The 18,475-nt window shown below is 38.5% G+C and overlaps 1 protein-coding gene across 1 annotated transcript in view; it reads right to left on the reverse strand.

The window, feature by feature from the left end:
* The window catches only part of LOC106883723 (dynein beta chain, ciliary), a 273,290-nt gene that overhangs the window by 198,785 nt on the left and 56,030 nt on the right, over positions 1–18,475 (reverse strand). Inside the window, exons 20-22 of the mRNA XM_052974147.1 lie at positions 16,687–16,816; positions 8,244–8,573; positions 1,850–1,951 (exon numbers count right to left, since the gene is read on the reverse strand). Of these exons, the coding sequence (XP_052830107.1) occupies positions 1,850–1,951; positions 8,244–8,573; positions 16,687–16,816 (562 nt within the window). The remainder of the gene's footprint in view (positions 1–1,849; positions 1,952–8,243; positions 8,574–16,686; positions 16,817–18,475) is intronic.

An 18,475-nucleotide genomic window follows, 5' to 3' on the forward strand; every position in this document is an offset into this window, starting at 1 on the left:
ATGGAATTAAGAATCGTGTTGTGTTTAAAAAAAGGCTGAGAGTTTATGTGTTAAACAGGAAGTGTGTGTAAGGGAAGACAATTCTGTGGGTTTTATACTCTTTAGTTGGAGTTCTGGACTCTTTGTCACAGGAAGTTTATGTCTGTTCTTAGAGAAACAAGAAGTAAGTTTATATGTATTTCATTGGGTAGGCGAGAGAAGGGAATATGGTCACCGAGGAGTTTGTATGTTAAGAAGCGTTTGGAATTTCTCTATAAAAAGATTCTCCTTGTTGATTCTTTCTTGTGTAGAGATTCTGTCTTTACATTAATAGAAAGGGAATATAAGGAAATTAGGGTTTTTATTTCTAGTGCAAGAGTTTATGTGGCCCCTGAGTGGAATTTGGCGGTGTTATGAAGTTAGTATAACAAACCATAAGATCATTTGCATTGCAGAACTCCAGCAGCCTGGTTCCCTCCTCGTTGTGGGAACCAAAACCCTAGCCTCCATGTACACCATGGAAGCTCCCTCCATGTTGTCCAACTGCCCATTGAAGTTGCAAGCCACAATGAGAAGGTCCCTGTCATTCATCGACGTGGTAGTCTGCAAGAGGGTGTCATAAAATCAGTCTTTCTGTTCATCAGGTAGCCCCGGCTGAGAGGCATAGGCTGAGATAATGGTTGCTAACCCATGTTGTAGCACTATTCTATCACAGACTCTGACTACCTCAATTACATTATCAACCCATTTCTCTGCAAGAAGTATACCCATGTCTCAGACCCCGTCAGTGTTCCCTGCCCAGAAAATCTTATACCTATGTTCTTTGCCTGTGAGGAACCTAGAAGAACTTCCTCTCCACCTTACTTCTTGGATGCAGCACAAATCTACACATCTTTGTTGAAGCATCTCAACAATCTCACTAGACCTACCTTTCAGTGTGCCAACCCTGAGGGTGTGGGAGATGTGGGCCTGCAAGACCCTGGGATGGGGGACAGCAGCATCATGTACCAGAAAAGAAAGCTCACATTTGGCAGAACTCATGAACATACAATAGCCTTCAACCAGCATACATAACACCATCATTTTTATGCACAACATAATCACTATCAAACATAGGAGATAAACCCTAAGTAGGGATGGGGGAACATTAAGCCTTTAGAAGATTTCATAGGAGAGACATCCAATAGAGGTCAGAGGATAGAGAATTCCAGTACAGGTGGCGGGCACACTGCGAAACAGCAAAAACTCAGGCTGCTGGTGTAAGAAAATATTATGATAATAATGAGACAGAATTGGGAATTTGAAATTCTTAACTAGAACTATAACCAAGAGTTTTCAGTCAGCCCAACTGTGACAAAATTAGATAAATGAATGAATAAGTGACGATAATAAATGAGGGAGAAAGAGGGAGAGTTGGATCAAGCAAAGGGATCTTAAGTTTTTTGTGTGGGTGGGTGTGTAGGTGGATAGGTCGGTAGGTAGATAGATAGATAGATAGATAGATAGATAGATAGATAGATAGACAGATAGATAGATAGATAACACAGACACATATATGTGATGGGCTTCTTTCGGTTTTCGTCAACCAAATCCACTCATGAGGCTTTCATTGACCTGAGGCTATAGTAGAACACATTTGCCCAATGTGGTATCATGTGGTTGGGAAGCAAGCATCTTACCATACAGCCATGTCTGCACCTGTGTGTGTGTGTGTGTGTGTGTGTTATTGCTGTTTTCGTTGTGGTTAATCAGTACAATTTACAAAATGAAACAGAAGCTGAGAATTTCATGCATACCACAGTGTGTGTGTGAGAGTATAAGTATGTACATGCTATATATATAAATGAACACACTATAAAAAGTTACTCACCAGATGATGAAGACATGGTTTTATCACAAGCAGCTGACATTTTCGCAATATTTGAAAAGAATTGTTCAACTTTAATGGAGAGATTCCTAGTCTGACTAAATCCTGTAATGATAAATTGCAAGTTCAAATATTTACACATGTTCTTATAGCAGTTGTTCAACACATCTCTGCAACACTGTTATTACATAGTATGGATTAGATTCATTTGATAACAGAATAATTGGCAGTAACTACAGCAACAACACTACCAACTTAGAATGGTAGACCATTGTATACTGATCAAGTGACTTACTCAAAGTAACAGATAATTTTTGTTTCCTCAATGATATAATTAGTGTTAGCAAATTAATGAGACGTCTCTCATGGACACTAGAAATAGCAGCGAATTCTCCCTCATATATCATTCTGCCATTTAAAAAAAGAATTAAAAAAACATATTGGAGCAGGCATAGCTGTGTGGTAAGAAGCTTGCTTCCCAACCACATGGTTCAGGATTCAGTCCCACTACATGGCATATTGGGCAAGTATCTTCTACTAAAGCCTTGGGCTCACCAAAGCCTTGTGAGTGGATTTAGTTAACGAAAACTGAAAGAAGCCTGTTGTATATTATATGTATACATATGTTTATATCTGTGTGTGTCTCCCACACTTGATAACTTGACATCTCTGTACTCCATAACTTAGTGGTTCAGCAAAAGAGACTGACAGAATAAGCATCAGGCTTTAAAGAAATAAGTATTGGGATTGAGACATTCAACAAAAAATTCAAGGCAATGCTGCAGCATGGTCACAGCCAAATGGCTGAAGTAAAATATAAAAGATAGATACAGCTCATATCAATTAATGTTGGCCCATCCACAGTGTGCCAGAATAAGATAGGGTGGTCATAGCTGGATTGTCTTTGATTATGGGTCAGCTCTATCAGGGCTGACTTGGCACTAAGCATCAATTAATGCTGGTACTATTGGTGTCCTAGAGACAGTATCATAGGATGGTTAAGCTAGAATGATCTCTGTCGGAGTTCAGCAGTTATGTGTAAAAAATGTAAGCTAACTGGCAAAAGTCACAAATTTTTAACAAGCTAATTGGCCAATTGTGACACCAGTGCCTGTTTTGACACTGTCAATCTATATATTGTTGGTGAGGAGATGAATCATTGCTATCTCTAGCAGTCAAATATCTATCATTGACGAGACCAAACAAGGCTGAAATCACGTGATCTGGTAGTCACGACGCTGGAGATGGCATGGATTTGTCTTTCCATTAGTGATATAAACAAGAGTGCATTTTGCACCAAAAGCCAATATGAGAGTTTCTCGCATGGTATCTATTGCAGTATAATTTGTTCTTACAGAACATCCACATTTAAGTGGAAATAATCATGACCACTTAGTATTAATATTACCTCTGTTCTAACACTGTTACTCTGCTCTGGCCTGTTCTGGCACTGTTATTGTACACATCACTAGTAGGGAGATGAATCACTGCTGTCTCTAGCAGTTGAGCATCTATCATTGTCAAGACCAAGGAAGGTCGAAATCACATGATTTGGTGGTCTCAGTGCTGAAGGTGGCAGGGGTTTGTCTCCCCACTAGTGATATAAAACATGCATGCATTTTGCACCAAAGTCGATATGAAAGTTACTTTCATGGTAACTAATGCAGTAAAGTTTGTTCTAACAGAACATCCATGCTTAAGTGGGGATAAATATTTCCTCTAGTTATACACATGTGCACAAAAGGTAGATAATGGAAAACATGTCAGATATGTGATATTGTAGAGTAGGGAAAGAACTGTGGATGAAATATTGGTGCAGGCATGGTTGTGTGGTTTAGAATTTTATTGGACACAAATTCTGTGGAAGAGACAACGTGAAAGATTCTTGTTTGTTGCTTCTATACTTACAACATTTCTATTAGCAACAGTAAGTTGAAGAGAGAGCCTTTATCTGCTCACCTGATCTGCTAGAAACAGCAGTGAAATCTCTTTTACATTAGACCTAACAATTTGAAATAAAGTAGGAAACATCAAAAGATGTAGTCTCCAATACATAAAATAACAAGATGGTCATGGCTGGAATGTTTAATCAGATCTGGTAAGTCAGTGCTGACCTATGATCAAACAACAACAATCAGGATCCTTATCATCATAGCAGTAATGACCCCAGTGAAGCTACTAATGCTTACAATGATATTAAAACAAATATAGTAAACTGCTGCACCTAAAAAAAAATAAATGAAGTACTTTGAGTAGCATTTGAACATGTATTGAACAACAGAGAATTCCAGTATTTTATTCTCGTTGCCACCTTAACAACAAATATGTCATAATCTTTAATTTCCTTTATCAATATATGTCTTAATTGTTATAGAGTTAATTAATTGCATTCATTTCAATAATTATCTCTGAGATATTGTGAGATGGTACATGATTAATTTGTTACACCTAATATTGTCCCAACATCAATAGATTATCAATATATTATTTCACAATATAATAATATTAATCAACTGAAAAGTGATGCAACTAGTTTATCAGTGAATTACAATGAAGCTTTCATTTAGACTTCGATCTTTGCATATGAAATTACCAAATACAATGAGATCAGCTCATGGTCATTTTATAACCTTTACACTAAATCATGGGGACGGGGAGAAGTTATCAGTAATCTTGAACTGTTAATGACTTAAAAAGCCTTCATTATCTTATAGTATGAGAAGAAAAATTATCTTTGATATTCAGATATTATCTTAATATTCTCATCATCTCATAGATTAATAATGAATTATCTGTTAAGATTTTAATGTAAATAATATTATATATTATAAGTATTAATTTGAGACAGAAAAGAGAAATAGGGCTACTGACAGCATTACAGACTGTGTTATTGAACGTTCTGTCAAGTAATTGGTTATATGTTCACCAGCAAGTAATAGATACATGGTTTGAGTCGTGCCAGTGTTTCTTTTCTGTCTCAAATTAAACCAACATACATCATCAACAACATTTAATGTCTGTTTTTCATGCTGGCATGGGTTGGACGGCCTGACAGGAACTGGCAAGGCCAGGGGCCACACCAGGTTCTATATTCTGTTTCAGTTTGGTTTCTACAACTGGATACCCATCCTAATTCCAACCACTCCATAGAATGTACTGGGAGCTTTTAATGTAGTACCAACACCTACACCAAAGCTTTTTAAGTTTTAAGATCTCAATTCTGTTGTGGTGGGCAGGTCTTTGTTCAGTAGTTAATTGCATGGAGTGCAGTGACAATCTGGGCATGTTCCACTCTCACCGTGTCTAATCTATCTCTGTGTACTGTAGATTCTTGTAATAACTGCAAAATCAAACTAAGTAAACTTGGTCTAATGTGACAGTTACTTTACTGCACTTCTGCTTTTATCATTAGTAGTATGTAGCCCAACACAGTGTTTGAGTCTAAGGAAGTTCTTAATGTTGTAGCTATTTCTGTGTGTATGTGAGTTTTTTGTGTTTGTTTGGATTGAGTGGTAAAGATAGTTTTCTTAGGATGTTGTTGTCATAGTCTTCTGCAATACTATAGATGTACCTGCATATTTGAGGTTGACTTTTTTCTATGTAGTAGCAATGTCTATCATGGATGAAGCTTGCTGCAACCATGAACTGTGCCTGTTGCATAGCCATGTGGAGCATTGTTAGTATTTCTGTTTTGTTGTGTACAATAAAACAGAAATATTAACAATGAAAGAACAATGAGTCTGAGCAGTGTATATAACCTGTTATGATGTGAAGTACACAATTTTGTGTTTATATTTTATTACAGTTAGATATGGATGCAGTATCATTGTTTTATCATTATAGTGTTGCATGCATTTTGCATGACAATATCATAGGATCTAATATGATGGTCATGTGAGGAAGACTACCTAACATAAGCACCTTCTCTGTGACGAGAAATTTTGCAAGCAACTGCAGTTTTATTTTGCTATTCAATTGATTAAGGCCAGAAGAAGTAAGAGATTTTGTGTGACTACTATTTTACTTCAATAAAAACTTTGCTGTAGGCACATTAATGGACTTAAACAAGGTTCTCTGTCCATGATAATAAATACAATCTATTTGGCAATAATAATTTCTGCCAATTGGTGATGCAACAATGGTGTCACTGGTAGGATATGGAAAATACTAATACCTGATCCTGATTTGACTGATGCCTCATTAAGATACATTTCAGCCATTGCTGAGGGTAGAAGCTCAAGGTATCTGCTGAGAGTAAAGAAATAATTGATCTTTTTATTTCATCTTTAAAGCTGGGGAAGAGAATATTAGATAGTCTCCGATGATGTACCCTTGTGTTGAAAGAGATGCACTTCACAGGCATAAAAAAAGACTACAATATCCCCAATAAGAACAAAGAAGAAACTGGTTATTGCCAAATGGTTACACTTTCTGGTTCAGAAGCAAACACCATCAGAACCAATACATCAATATTATGAAAGTGAGGCAGCATGTTTTGGGGAATTTGATAAGGTGGGAACAGAAGGGCAATCTGCTGAAGTTGACCTAATACAAATGTAGCTAACTAATGGACTGATAAATTATGTACACTCTGAAAATATTAGAACATGCAGTTCCGTGAAATGCTTCGGTTAAGTTGTAATAACTATATTTGGCAGTTTGAAATGATAGCAAATTTTACTTGGTTCCTACAATGATGATAATTACATTAAAAGAATTGTCAGTGTTGTAGACAGAGACTGTCAGAAAGAAGTCAAATGCAAATTTTGTGGCTCTGCCCCACATGTAGAGAGGTATCCTACTTTTGGAAAGATATGGAATATCTTAAGAAGAACTTTTCAGAAATCCAGCAATATCTTCCAAGCAGGTTGGCATAATTGATGACATAACAATGGGGATAGTTGAGGCCCAGGCAAGAATGGTGAGATACCTGATGGATCTAGTGTACTAGTAAAACATCATTGTTGTTGCTCCATTTCTGTTATCCAAATAGAGGAATTGTAAATCTCTAAGTGTGTTTTGCTTTCTTTACTATGCCTTCTGATTTGTGACTATTGTGGAAGTGTTGTACACAACTTATAGTATTTTAATCTCCTATGTGTGTGTAGTATGTCGATATTGTTTGGACCCAGGTTTCTAGGTGATCTATGTAGTTTTGGAGTAATAGAGACCTATGCCTGGGAAATAGTTGGAGGATGTGAGAGGGATATCATCTGCTGTACATGTATGTTTTGAGAAGCTGAGGAAAATCAAAAGGGTATACTTGAAGAAGAATATGTGACTGAGTGGAACCTTGTTGTACCCAGTTTAAGAAATTTTTGTACATTACATAATCTGGATACTACAAGAGTTTACAAGGCAGCATTTTGTACTGTTTCTTGAGGAAGTGTTAAATAGCTAAATGACCTTCAGATTTCACTCTGCCATCTTAACAACACATTTATATGAAATATGCAAATAACAGAAAAAGAATGACTAATTACAATTCATAATAAATATTTTACTCAAATTGTTTTCATTAAGATTAACAAATTGTTTCATTAGTTGACTGTAAAACATGTAAATAAGTATATTCATTGAAATTGCACATCTGCTCAATATTTAATGAGATGGTATCAAAAAATAAATAGAATTGTGGATATTTTATCTGATTCAGTTAAATCAGATGACAATTTAGGATAAGAGAGATACATTGTCTAGTCGATCTGAGAATGTCATTTTTCCATTGCACTTGCTAATAAGTATATAATAATTGGCTTTATATTGAGTTCTATAAATTTTCAACATTATAAAAGAAATATATTCTCTCAATTCAAGAAACATATATGATATATTGTTGTTTAGAGGTGATAAAAAAAAATCCTAATCAAAATTTATAACAAGAGATGCAACTTTCATCCTTCCTGTTCTATAACTGGCACTCCATCAGTTATGATGATGAAGGTTGCAGTTCATCCAGTCAATGGAACAGCCTGCTGGTGAAATTAACATGCAAATGGCTGAGTACACCACAGATACACGTACCCTTAACATAATTCTCAGGGAGATTCAACATGATATACTGAATGTGACAAGGCTGGCTCCTTGAACTGCAGGTACAATTCATTTTTGCCAGGTGAGTGGACTGGAGCAATGTGAAATAAAATGACTTGCTCAAGCAAACAACACACTGCCATGAATCAAACTAATGACTATGAGCTGAATACCCTAACCACCCAAGCCATATACCTTCTAAAGCCATCAACTAACTGCATATGTTCCATCGTCTTCTTCCCTGTCAATACCTCTTTAAGCAGTTTTATCCATAAATCACCATGTTCACTAGAAGGAAAGTATTGTGTTACATGACCAAATCAATTATTTTCTGCCTTCAAAAAACTAGCAGAAGATAACTTACCATTAACATAGAGTAATGATTCCAATATACTTTGAAAAGAAGGTCGAAGACATGCCACTGGTCTAAAATGTTTAATGACCTCAGGAGGAAGAAAAGCTGTTACTGATGGGTAGACTGGTAGCTTAGTTGGGTCATATGGTTTATTCTCTTGGGTAGAACACAATGTAGCAATTATTGCTCCTCCAGGTATCAGTTTCATTTCATTATCTCCATGTGTCACCATTAATTGTCCACTTTTGTATGCATCCATTATCTTTGCAGTTTCTCTGACAAGTTGTGCCAACTGGGAAGGCAATAGACGGTTAATTTCTGTCAAACATAACCAACACCCTAAAAAAAAAATGAATGTCAAGAAAATATTGTCTCAATGATAAATTCATTAAGTATTCTGTAATTAATTAGATTAAAAATATTAAATCTTGATTTCAGATTTTGGCACAAGCCCTTCAAGTTCAGAGGAGGGAGTAAGTCAATTACATCAATCCCAAGGTTCAACTTGTACTTATTTTCTTGACCCCAGAAGGACAAAAGGTAAAGTTGACCCTGGCAGAATTTGAACTCAGAACATGAAGACAGACAAAATGTCACTAAGCATTTCGTCTAGCATGCTAATGCTTCTGCCATCTTAAACATTAAGATGGATATCTTTAAACCTTTTGATGCTAACTTGTCTGAGAATGTACCTGATTCTATGGTTAAAAACAAAAATTTTAATGTTTTGATCTAAATTAAAATATTTCTTCAAAGTTTTATGTAGGAACCTTTTGTTAAATTATGTTCTAAACACCAACTTATGAATAAACTTATAAATAAAGTGGTCAATTATTGGTGGGTTATAATAATGTTTGTATGTCGTTGTCACTGATAACCAGAACATCACATGGGAGAAGAAGATGGGTCATGGTGCGTCTGACTGTGGCCAATCAGTCTGATGCATACTCAGAAAGTTCTGTCACATGTCATGCACTGGTGGTCTGCTAGGGATGAAAACAAGGAGTTGGCTCTGGACTTGCACAGCTCACATTTTCTTTGTGCTATTGTGATCCCGTTCTGTTTGTAGGAAGTAGCACCTCTGTTGGTACGGCTACACCAGGCAGGGCAGTCCTGTGTTTACATTTCCCAGATGTCAGAGTAGATCTAACAGAACTTCAGTGAGGCTTTGAATGTATCTTTCAAGTGCTTTTTCTGATCAGTTTGTGTGCACTTGCCCTCTGCCAATTCACTGCAAAACAGTCTTTTAGGTAGTCATGTGTCAGGCATTCAAACAAGGCAACCTGCCCACCTGACCTGCACTCGCCTCAGCAGTGTGTAAATGCTTGGCAGATCAGTTCAAAAGAGATAATAAGATGTCAAATGACATAAAATAATAGGTACATACAATGAGTATTCAGGTTAAATCAATACCTAAACTTTAATATTAAGTGCAGGAATGCAGGATCTACCTAAATAAGAACTAGCTACAGGCAATGTATTGGTAGAAATGGTGTAGGTATAACAGAACAAAAGCAGAGACAAGCAGTCACCCACAAAAATCTAAAAAGACAGTGTATTTCATCAGAAATATTATCTGATTAGTCTAATACTGAATACTGAGCTGCATCCAACTGGCTGTCGTTTTCATCGTCACGCATAAGTTCATATATTTTGTCGTGTTTACTTATGTATACCTGTATATACTTTTGTCAGAAAGTTTCCTAATAATATTTGCTTTGCCTAGAACAAAGCTCGCTCAAAAATTCGCCCTTTCAGAATGAATTTTCATATTGCAAAATTTTATCTCATAAATATTTTCATCTGTCTGGACAATAGACATGGACAGTTCGGCTAAGAGTGCCAGTGCCTCAGCGCTACAGTTAGAGATGAACTTCCTACCATTACTTACACAAAACACATTGAACAAAAAAGAAAACATTGATGTACTCACACATACACACACATTTGAACAACAATATGCATACTGATGCAAGCATTCCCTCTGAACAAGTGAGAAGCAGAAACAATGTAAACACTCGTAAAACAATGAGCAGTGCAACCATGACTATCACTTCTCCTGTCACCACCACTATCACTTCTGCTACAGAAACTGCTACCATCAACAACATCACAGACAAACTAAATGATTTTGCCTCTGTTTTAAAGTAAAAGAAATATTTTATGTTTGTCTTAAAGGAAGCACTTCTAGATTGTAGACAATTATTATACAAAGAAAACAGAACTGTTAAACTGAACACCCCAGAAAGCATGTTGCAAGACATTTCCAAAAAGCAATTATTTACAAAACCCTGAACACAGAAAATAAAGATTAGAATAGGCCACTCAAGAAACAGTTGAGAAATGTCTACAGCCCATGTGGGCTTTTAAAACACATATTGCAAGAGGCAAAATATTTGCCACGATCAAGATATGGTTTGATATGAAAGAATGCGCAAAGGAACACTCAATAAAATGCCTGGAATGCGGGGAACTTATAATGATTCTCACTTACCTCGGTTGTCAGGTGACAAAGGTAAAGTTTAAAGATGTGCTCCCAAAACAGAAATAAGATGGCTGGTGTCAGCCATCTGTTATGATTTTGCAGATGAAATCAACATCCTAGAAATTGCCACCCTGGGGCAGCAAAATCAGATTGGACTAGAGTTGGATCTATTGATTCAAGCAAATCTGGAAACAACAGAATATCTCCCAGATTTGATTCAAATTCCAGATGGCACAACTCTTCATGTGGCCGTTGAAGGCAGAAGGCCACATTGCTACCTTTGTGGTAGCAGACACCATCTTAAAAAAGACTGCCATCTAGCAAAAGAAGAAGAACAACAAAACCAAAAACCAAAAAGCAAACCAGCACTGCTATCCACACTGCCAGCAGCACAACTGATAAAGCAAATGGAAGAGTTCCACCAATCAAAAAGCCAGCCCATCTAAACAACACCACCAAGTACAGAGACAACACCATCACCATCACCACCACCAGCAACAACAACACAAGCATCCAACCCAGAAGAAAGAAAGGAAAAATTAAGCCCCATCCCCATCAACCCATACATCACATCTCAACAACCACCAACCAACAACCACCAACCAACAACATCAACAACAACACACAAATTGATCCCAATACCCTTCGCCTCCTTTCTTCTGATTCCTCCGACATGTCGTCAGACAAAGGCGATACAGAAGAATGGCAAATGGCCACAGGGAGGAGAAGAAGAAGGGGAAGGAAAAGAAAAGCCATGCAATCAATCAAATCAAGAAGAGTCACTACTCCCAAGAACACAACCTCCACACAAAACACATATATTACCACCAAACAATACAAACACACAAACACCAAATGGCTTCACATTGTTGACAGCAATAAACACGAATAATTCAGACCTAATGCAATACATTAGGTTAAAGACCAACATAACAGAAGACGATGTGAAAACCAACAATCACCCACACACAACACCACCACAACACATAAAAATCATACACGTGACACAAAACACATACAACACACTGAAATCTCTCTACCCTGATGCAACTCTTCATGTGGCCGTTGAAGGCAGAGAGACTTCAAAAGTACTTATCAAAAAATATATACAAAAATCTTCTGAGAGAAAATTGTGAGGTGAAGAACAACCAACTTTCGAACAGTAAGTGACTCTCTCTCTCTCATTCTTTTCCTTTTCCTTTTGTGTGTAAAGCACAACTTTCAATAGGAACATGCTTAGAATAGGTTGTATAAATGTGCATGGCTTGGGGTTGCCTTGGAAACAAGGTTACCTGTTAAATGACATCAAGTCACAGAATGTGGATATCATAGCCATCAGTGAGACCAGACTCCACAACCTGCAGGCCCTCCAGCACATGTTTGGCAGACAATTCGACATTTATTTTTCTCCATGTCTGCTGAGAATGGGCAGAGGCAGTACTGCAGTGCTTTTTCAGAAGAGTCTGGACCTCAAAGTAAAAGCAATATTCCTAGACCCAGTGGGTAGGCAGGTCGTCTTGGATATCAATGGCAGTAATGGGTGTGCTTTTCAACTGATAACAGTTTATGCACCATCCTTAACAGGTCAGCCAGATTTCTTTTGATGTCTAGAGGTTTTCCTGGGAATGTCTTGACCTTTACTTTTAGTGGGAGATTGGAACGCTACCTTGGACACACATCTATACTATGTGGGTAGAGATAGGAATAAGAGGGGATGTAAATGTCTCAAAGACCTGCTCAGACATTTCCAACTGTCTGACAAGTACTGACTGGACCACTCGAATTTGTTAATGTGGACATGGAGCAACTGCATCGGGTCATCCAGATTGTATTTAGATAGAGTATTCTGTAGGACAGTGGATAGAGATAACATAGATTGTCCACAATTCCATATAGTCAGCTACACAGATCACAAATTTGTGACTTGTATGCTCGACTTAGAAAAGAATCATAGGCAGGGTCCCGGTTACTGGAAAATGAATGTGTTGTTCACAGCACATCAGGCTTACAGAGACTGGATTGGCAGATTAGTTAAGAGGGCATTGATGGGTGCCATCGTCAACGATAGATGGTGGTATGCCCTAAAGAAAGCAATTAAAGCAGAATTGGTTAGGTACAGTAAGGCCCTAGCATTAGACCGAAATAGAATAGAGAGAGACCTAGTTAAGAAATTAGAAGAGGCACTTAGAAGTGGCATCATGTCCAAAGTACTGGCGACAAGGTTGGCCCTCAACCAACACTTCAACGCCAAACACAAAGGATGTATTGTCAGAACTAGGATGCATGCTCTGAGAAATGAAGGAACTGAAGCTGCTCAAGAGGCTCGAGTGGCGGAGGTGCAATGAGGCAACAAAGCCACTATTAGGTCTCTGACAGATGAACAGGGGCACGAATTACTTCAGCCTGAAAGGATGTGTGAGGCCTTTCAAAAGCACTTTGCCTGACTGTTCAGGACAACTGGTGGGTCAGAACGCAGGATGGACTTTAGTGCCTACCTGCATGGCCTGCCATGACTCTCAGCAAGAGAGGCGGAGTGTTGTGAAACACCCATCACAGCCGCAGATGTACGGGATGTGATGGCAGGCTGCACAGGAGACAAGTCACCAGGCTTGGATGGTCTGCCCTACGAGCTTTATTGTCATATGCCAGACTTGTTCAGAGGCATCTTAGCAGCAGTCTACTACAACTGGTAGCAAAACAGGAGTATCCTCAGTTTTGTGAGCCAAGGAGCAGTGGCACTTCTAATGAAAGATCCAAACAAGAGGAACGTCATAGATAACTTCAGTGCAGATTTGAAGATTTTGGCCAAGGTGCTAGCCAAGAGGTTGGTGCTTGTCATTGAGAAACTGGTTGACAAGGCACAAACATGCACCATGCCGGACAGGAGTGTCCATGACAACCTCCATCTGATGTGCTACATCATTGACAGGGTAGTTAAGGAACCTGGCATGGGTGGGGTGCTGATCAATTTGGATCAATCAAAAGCTTTCAATACAATCGACCATCACTACTAGGAGGCTGTCCTTAGAGTGGCTGGTTTCAGTCCCATCTTCTGCAGCTGGGTCGCTGCCTTATACAGCAGCATCCGCTCAGTAGTTTGGGTAAATGGTCATCTATCCAGACCATTTAACATCACGTGTTTGGTCCGTCAATGATGCCCCCTTTCGTCGTTTCTGTACATATTGACTCTAGAGTCACTACTGCTGAGGGGCATCCTGCAAGAACTGGGATGTGGGAGGGGCATGTCTGCATATGTGGACGATGTCACTGTCATAGTGTTGAGCCAAAACATATTGACCTGGACAGCAAGACACTAAAAGAATATGAAGCAGTAACGGGAGAAAAAAAATTAACTTGGAAAAGTCAGTGGGTTTGTGGCTCAGCACCAGGAGAGGCAGGCCCATGCCATCCAACAGTGTCTCCATCGTGGGACACTGGACCAACAGACTGTTTAAATTGCTTGGGGTCTGGTTCGGACCAGACCGCCAAATGGAGAAGAACTGGGATGAGATAGCAAGTAGGGCAGCCACTCTCACCCAGCAATGGGCCAAAAGAAAGCTATCCCTAAAAGGTCGGGCGGAGGTGGAAAACACGTACATCGCATCCGTCATGTCTTGTCCTGAGTCTACCATCACCAAACCAGAATGCATACTCATCTGCTTTTTGCGGAAGGGAAGTGTTCTGGTGGTTAAGCGATCCATTTGCTATCAACACCTGCTAAATGGAGAGCTAGGCATGTCATGGTTGATGATGTGCAGGCATGTGCTGAGACTGCTTCATCTACGCTTCATCAACGATGGTGAACAGGTGTGGTCACCGTTTATGAGGTGCACTTTCCTGCAGCTCGTCTCATTGGCTGAACTGCAGTGATGGATCAAACAGAGACCAAGGCTGGGTGAATGGCACCGTGAGTGCCGCCTTGCTCTCAAGCAACTTTACTGTATGGAACCAAACTTGTGTGATTTCAATTCCACGATGTCGTTTTATAGAGGATTAGTGGAGGTGAGGTGCGACGACGTTCCCAGGGAGAATCTTGGTTTGACAGGGAACACCTGACTCACCTGTTCAGGACAACTTTTGGGCTGGGTCCTATGGACAATCACCAGAGATCCCTGGCCTGGCAGTGCTGTTGGGAAGCATTGCCCGTTTGGAATAAGCTCAACAGGCACAGATCGAGATACACCGGACAAACTTGCCAGAGATGTGGTCAGAGCACTGTAAACTATTCTGCACACACTTGTGCAGTGTTCAACCATTTCAGACCTGTGGGCTTATGTCGAATGGCTGCTGTCACATGTAGGACAAATTCAGTTATCTGCCAAATCTATTGTGAATATGCCCCACCACCTCCCTTTAACCGAGAAGGCAAGACAGTTTTCATTGTACTGGTGGCTATGGTCAAAAAATGTGTGCGGTGGACTTGTGCGAAAGGTTCAGAGACAAACACTTTCCTCTCTGGCCAATCGCTCATCAACTTTTTCAAATACCACTTGAAAAAGAAGGTTAGAATAGAGAGGGAAGTTTTGTCTCATAAAAGTTTCAATAAAAGGTGGGTGAATGTAGCAAAGATAGTATGCGTGAATGACGAAATCACTCTAAGCATGATGAGAGAGAGAGAGTGCTTTGCTCTCATGTGTTTCTTTCTCTGCCTGAGGTTACCATGGTCTTTTGCGTAGGGTTGTCTTTCCAAGGATAAACATCTTTTCCATTTTTACCCTACCTTTTTTGCTGTTTACACGTCACAAACGCTTTCAATCCTTTTGATCGTTTTTTTTTCTCTTTCTTTCGAAAAGAAAAGTTCTACTTTGTATTGTCCTCTCTGTGTTCAGCCCTGCATGGCTAATAAACAAAAATGCCTCTTATTCAAGTATAGCTCCCATTTAAATCTTTTTTTTTTTTTCATCTTAGCATCTTTTGTTGGTAGGAGAGTTATTAGCCATGCCCCACTGAGAGAACAGCAGTCAAATTACAAACAAAACAGTGGAGTTCTTTTTATCATGCTCATCCAATCACATAAACATACCAACATTAAGATTTAGAGAAAGGCAGGAGAGAGATATTACACTTGGAAACAACTGTGGTACTTCACATAAAAACTATGATCTTACTTCTGTGAGTTTTCCTGGAAAATATAGAAGTTTGGAAACTTTCTCTCTCATTGAATGTGTTCAATGAATGTTTGTCTCAAATTCTATTTTTCCTGTTCTTCCTTCTCTGCTTATTACCTTGAACAGATAATTATATTTCATGAGACCATTCTACACTTCTTCCTCACCATTTATATGGATTTTTATTTGCACACAATCACAACACATCTTGATTGCTAAGCACATCTTATATAAACTGAGATCTGAAAACCAACCAGCACTAATGACCCAACAATCTGTTCTTAAACATTATGCATCTCAAGGAAGAAAAACCTCATAACATGATTACTACTCATAAACAATTAACCCTTTAACATTCAGATTATTCTGTAAAACATAATGCATATTTATTCACATTGTTTTGAATTTATCATGCTTAACCTCATACTTTTGAGATTTCAAAGATGTCATTCATTATTCTAAGAATGACATTGTAGGGTAGGTGTGAAAGGCCAGATCCGGCCAGTTCGAACATAAAATAAGTAGAATATTCTGGCCAGATATGGTCAGTTTAAATGCTAAAAGGTTAAATCCTCATTCTGTTATCAATTAATGCTGGGCCTTAGAATATTTGATGATCTTTCGTTATCACATATTCATATAGCAAGAATTTCCTCACAAAAGTTGGGTTTCTTCCTCTGAAACAAAAAAATACTTCTTTAGATATTTTAAACTTGATTTCGGTTTGAATTCCTACAGTTCATCTGAAGAGATTTTGTTACACTGCTGGAATCCAAAATGTAACTTTTCTCCAGTCAAGAATAACAACTGATAAGAAAATTTCACACTGGGAACTGTATTACAAAAATGGTAAACAAACCTGTTAATATCGTTCCTTTCAAGACATCATGAAGAATATCAGTTGTAATATTTGAAGAGCAATTCACAAAATACATAGCCTTTCCGAGACAGTAACTAAGATCTTTGGCAGTCTCTTTATTTTGACCATTCTTTATAGAGAACAAAAATATGGAAATAAAGATATTAAAAACATGCATACATGCACACATCATGTGTGTGCATGTGTGTGTCTATCTGTATATCATTATCATTATTATCATTATTAAACGATGATGATGATGATATACACACACATACTCACACACATAGATTTATATCATTATTATCATCATTTTGTTTGCTTTTCATTGCTTACATGGCTCAGACAAGAGTTTCTTGGGGCCATATGCTGTAATATTCACAATTTGCAGATGGATTACGCAAAAAAGTCATAGGTATGCAATCAGTAAACAGTTACATGGAGATATCACTATAAGTCTGGTTCCCCTCATTAAGAGAAATTTGCCAAAAGCAGTTAACTTAGTAGTGCTGGAGATTTAAAGGCTGAAGGGGGAGAGGAGGAAGAATAAGATCAAAAGGCAGAGAGAGGAAGGAGGATTACTATGACATAGAGGGAATGAAAAGAGGCAGAAGAGATGAAACAGAGAGAGGTAAAGTTAAGGTGAGCGTGGTGAAAGGGGGAGCCACTGGTGGCCAAGGGAATCTCACTAAGCAGACAATAAATTAGTTAGGAATGGCAACTGACCATATAGAGTGACAGGAAGAGGTAAGTAATGAATGAAAGGAGTAAGGATGGGGGTAGCAGAGGAGGAAGATATGCTGAAATAGGGAGAAGGGTACAAGGAGAATAAAGAGAAAATGCTACTAGCATAGCTAAGTAATGTTGGCATTCCGTCGCTTACGATGTCGAGGGTTCCAGTTGATCCGATCAACAGAACAGCCTGCTCGTGAAATTAACGTGCAAGTGGCTGAGCACTCCACAGACACGTGTACCCTTAACGTAGTTCTCGGGGATATTCAGCATGACACAGTGTAACAAGGCTGACCCTTTGAATTACAGGCACAACAAAAATTAAGAGTGAAAGAAAGTTGTGCTGGAAGAGTACAGCAGGGTTCGCCACTATCCCCTACTGGAGCCTCGTGGAGCTTTAGGTGTTTTCGCTCAATAAACACTCACAACGCCTGGTCTGGGAATCGAAACCGTGATCCTATGACTGTGAGTCTGCTGCCCTAACCACTGGGCCATTGCGCCTCCACAGCTAAGTAATAAGTAAGGTCTTAACCACAATTAAGAGAATCATAAATACTTTATGTATTCAACAAAAGTAGAATAAAATTTGTGCTTTACATAGAGAACCTATGGAATAACAAGGTATCATGAGGGAGAGTTAAGAAATTGTGTATTCTCTTCTTAGTATTCTGTATTTTTTATGTTTTGTGTGTGTGTGTGCGTACTTGCATGTGTGTGTGTGTGTGTGGGGAGAGTGCAGACACATAGCTTAGTGGTTAGGGTGTTGGATTCATGATCAAAAGATTGTGATTTTGATTCCTGAACCAGATAATACCTTGTTTTCTTGAGCAAAACACTTCATTCTCCATTGGTCCAGTCCACTGACAAAAATGAGAATTTCCTGCAATAGACAGGCATCTCATCCAGGGTAGAAAATACATGCACCATGGAAACTGGGAAACCAGCCCCATGACTTAGGAAAAATCATTATATTCCATATATATATATATATATATATATATATATATATATATATGTATGTATGTATGTATGTATGTATGTATGTATGTATGTATGT

The sequence above is a fragment of the Octopus bimaculoides genome, chromosome 17 (assembly GCF_001194135.2).
Source record: "Octopus bimaculoides isolate UCB-OBI-ISO-001 chromosome 17, ASM119413v2, whole genome shotgun sequence".
In the NCBI taxonomy this organism is placed as follows: domain Eukaryota; kingdom Metazoa; phylum Mollusca; class Cephalopoda; order Octopoda; family Octopodidae; genus Octopus; species Octopus bimaculoides.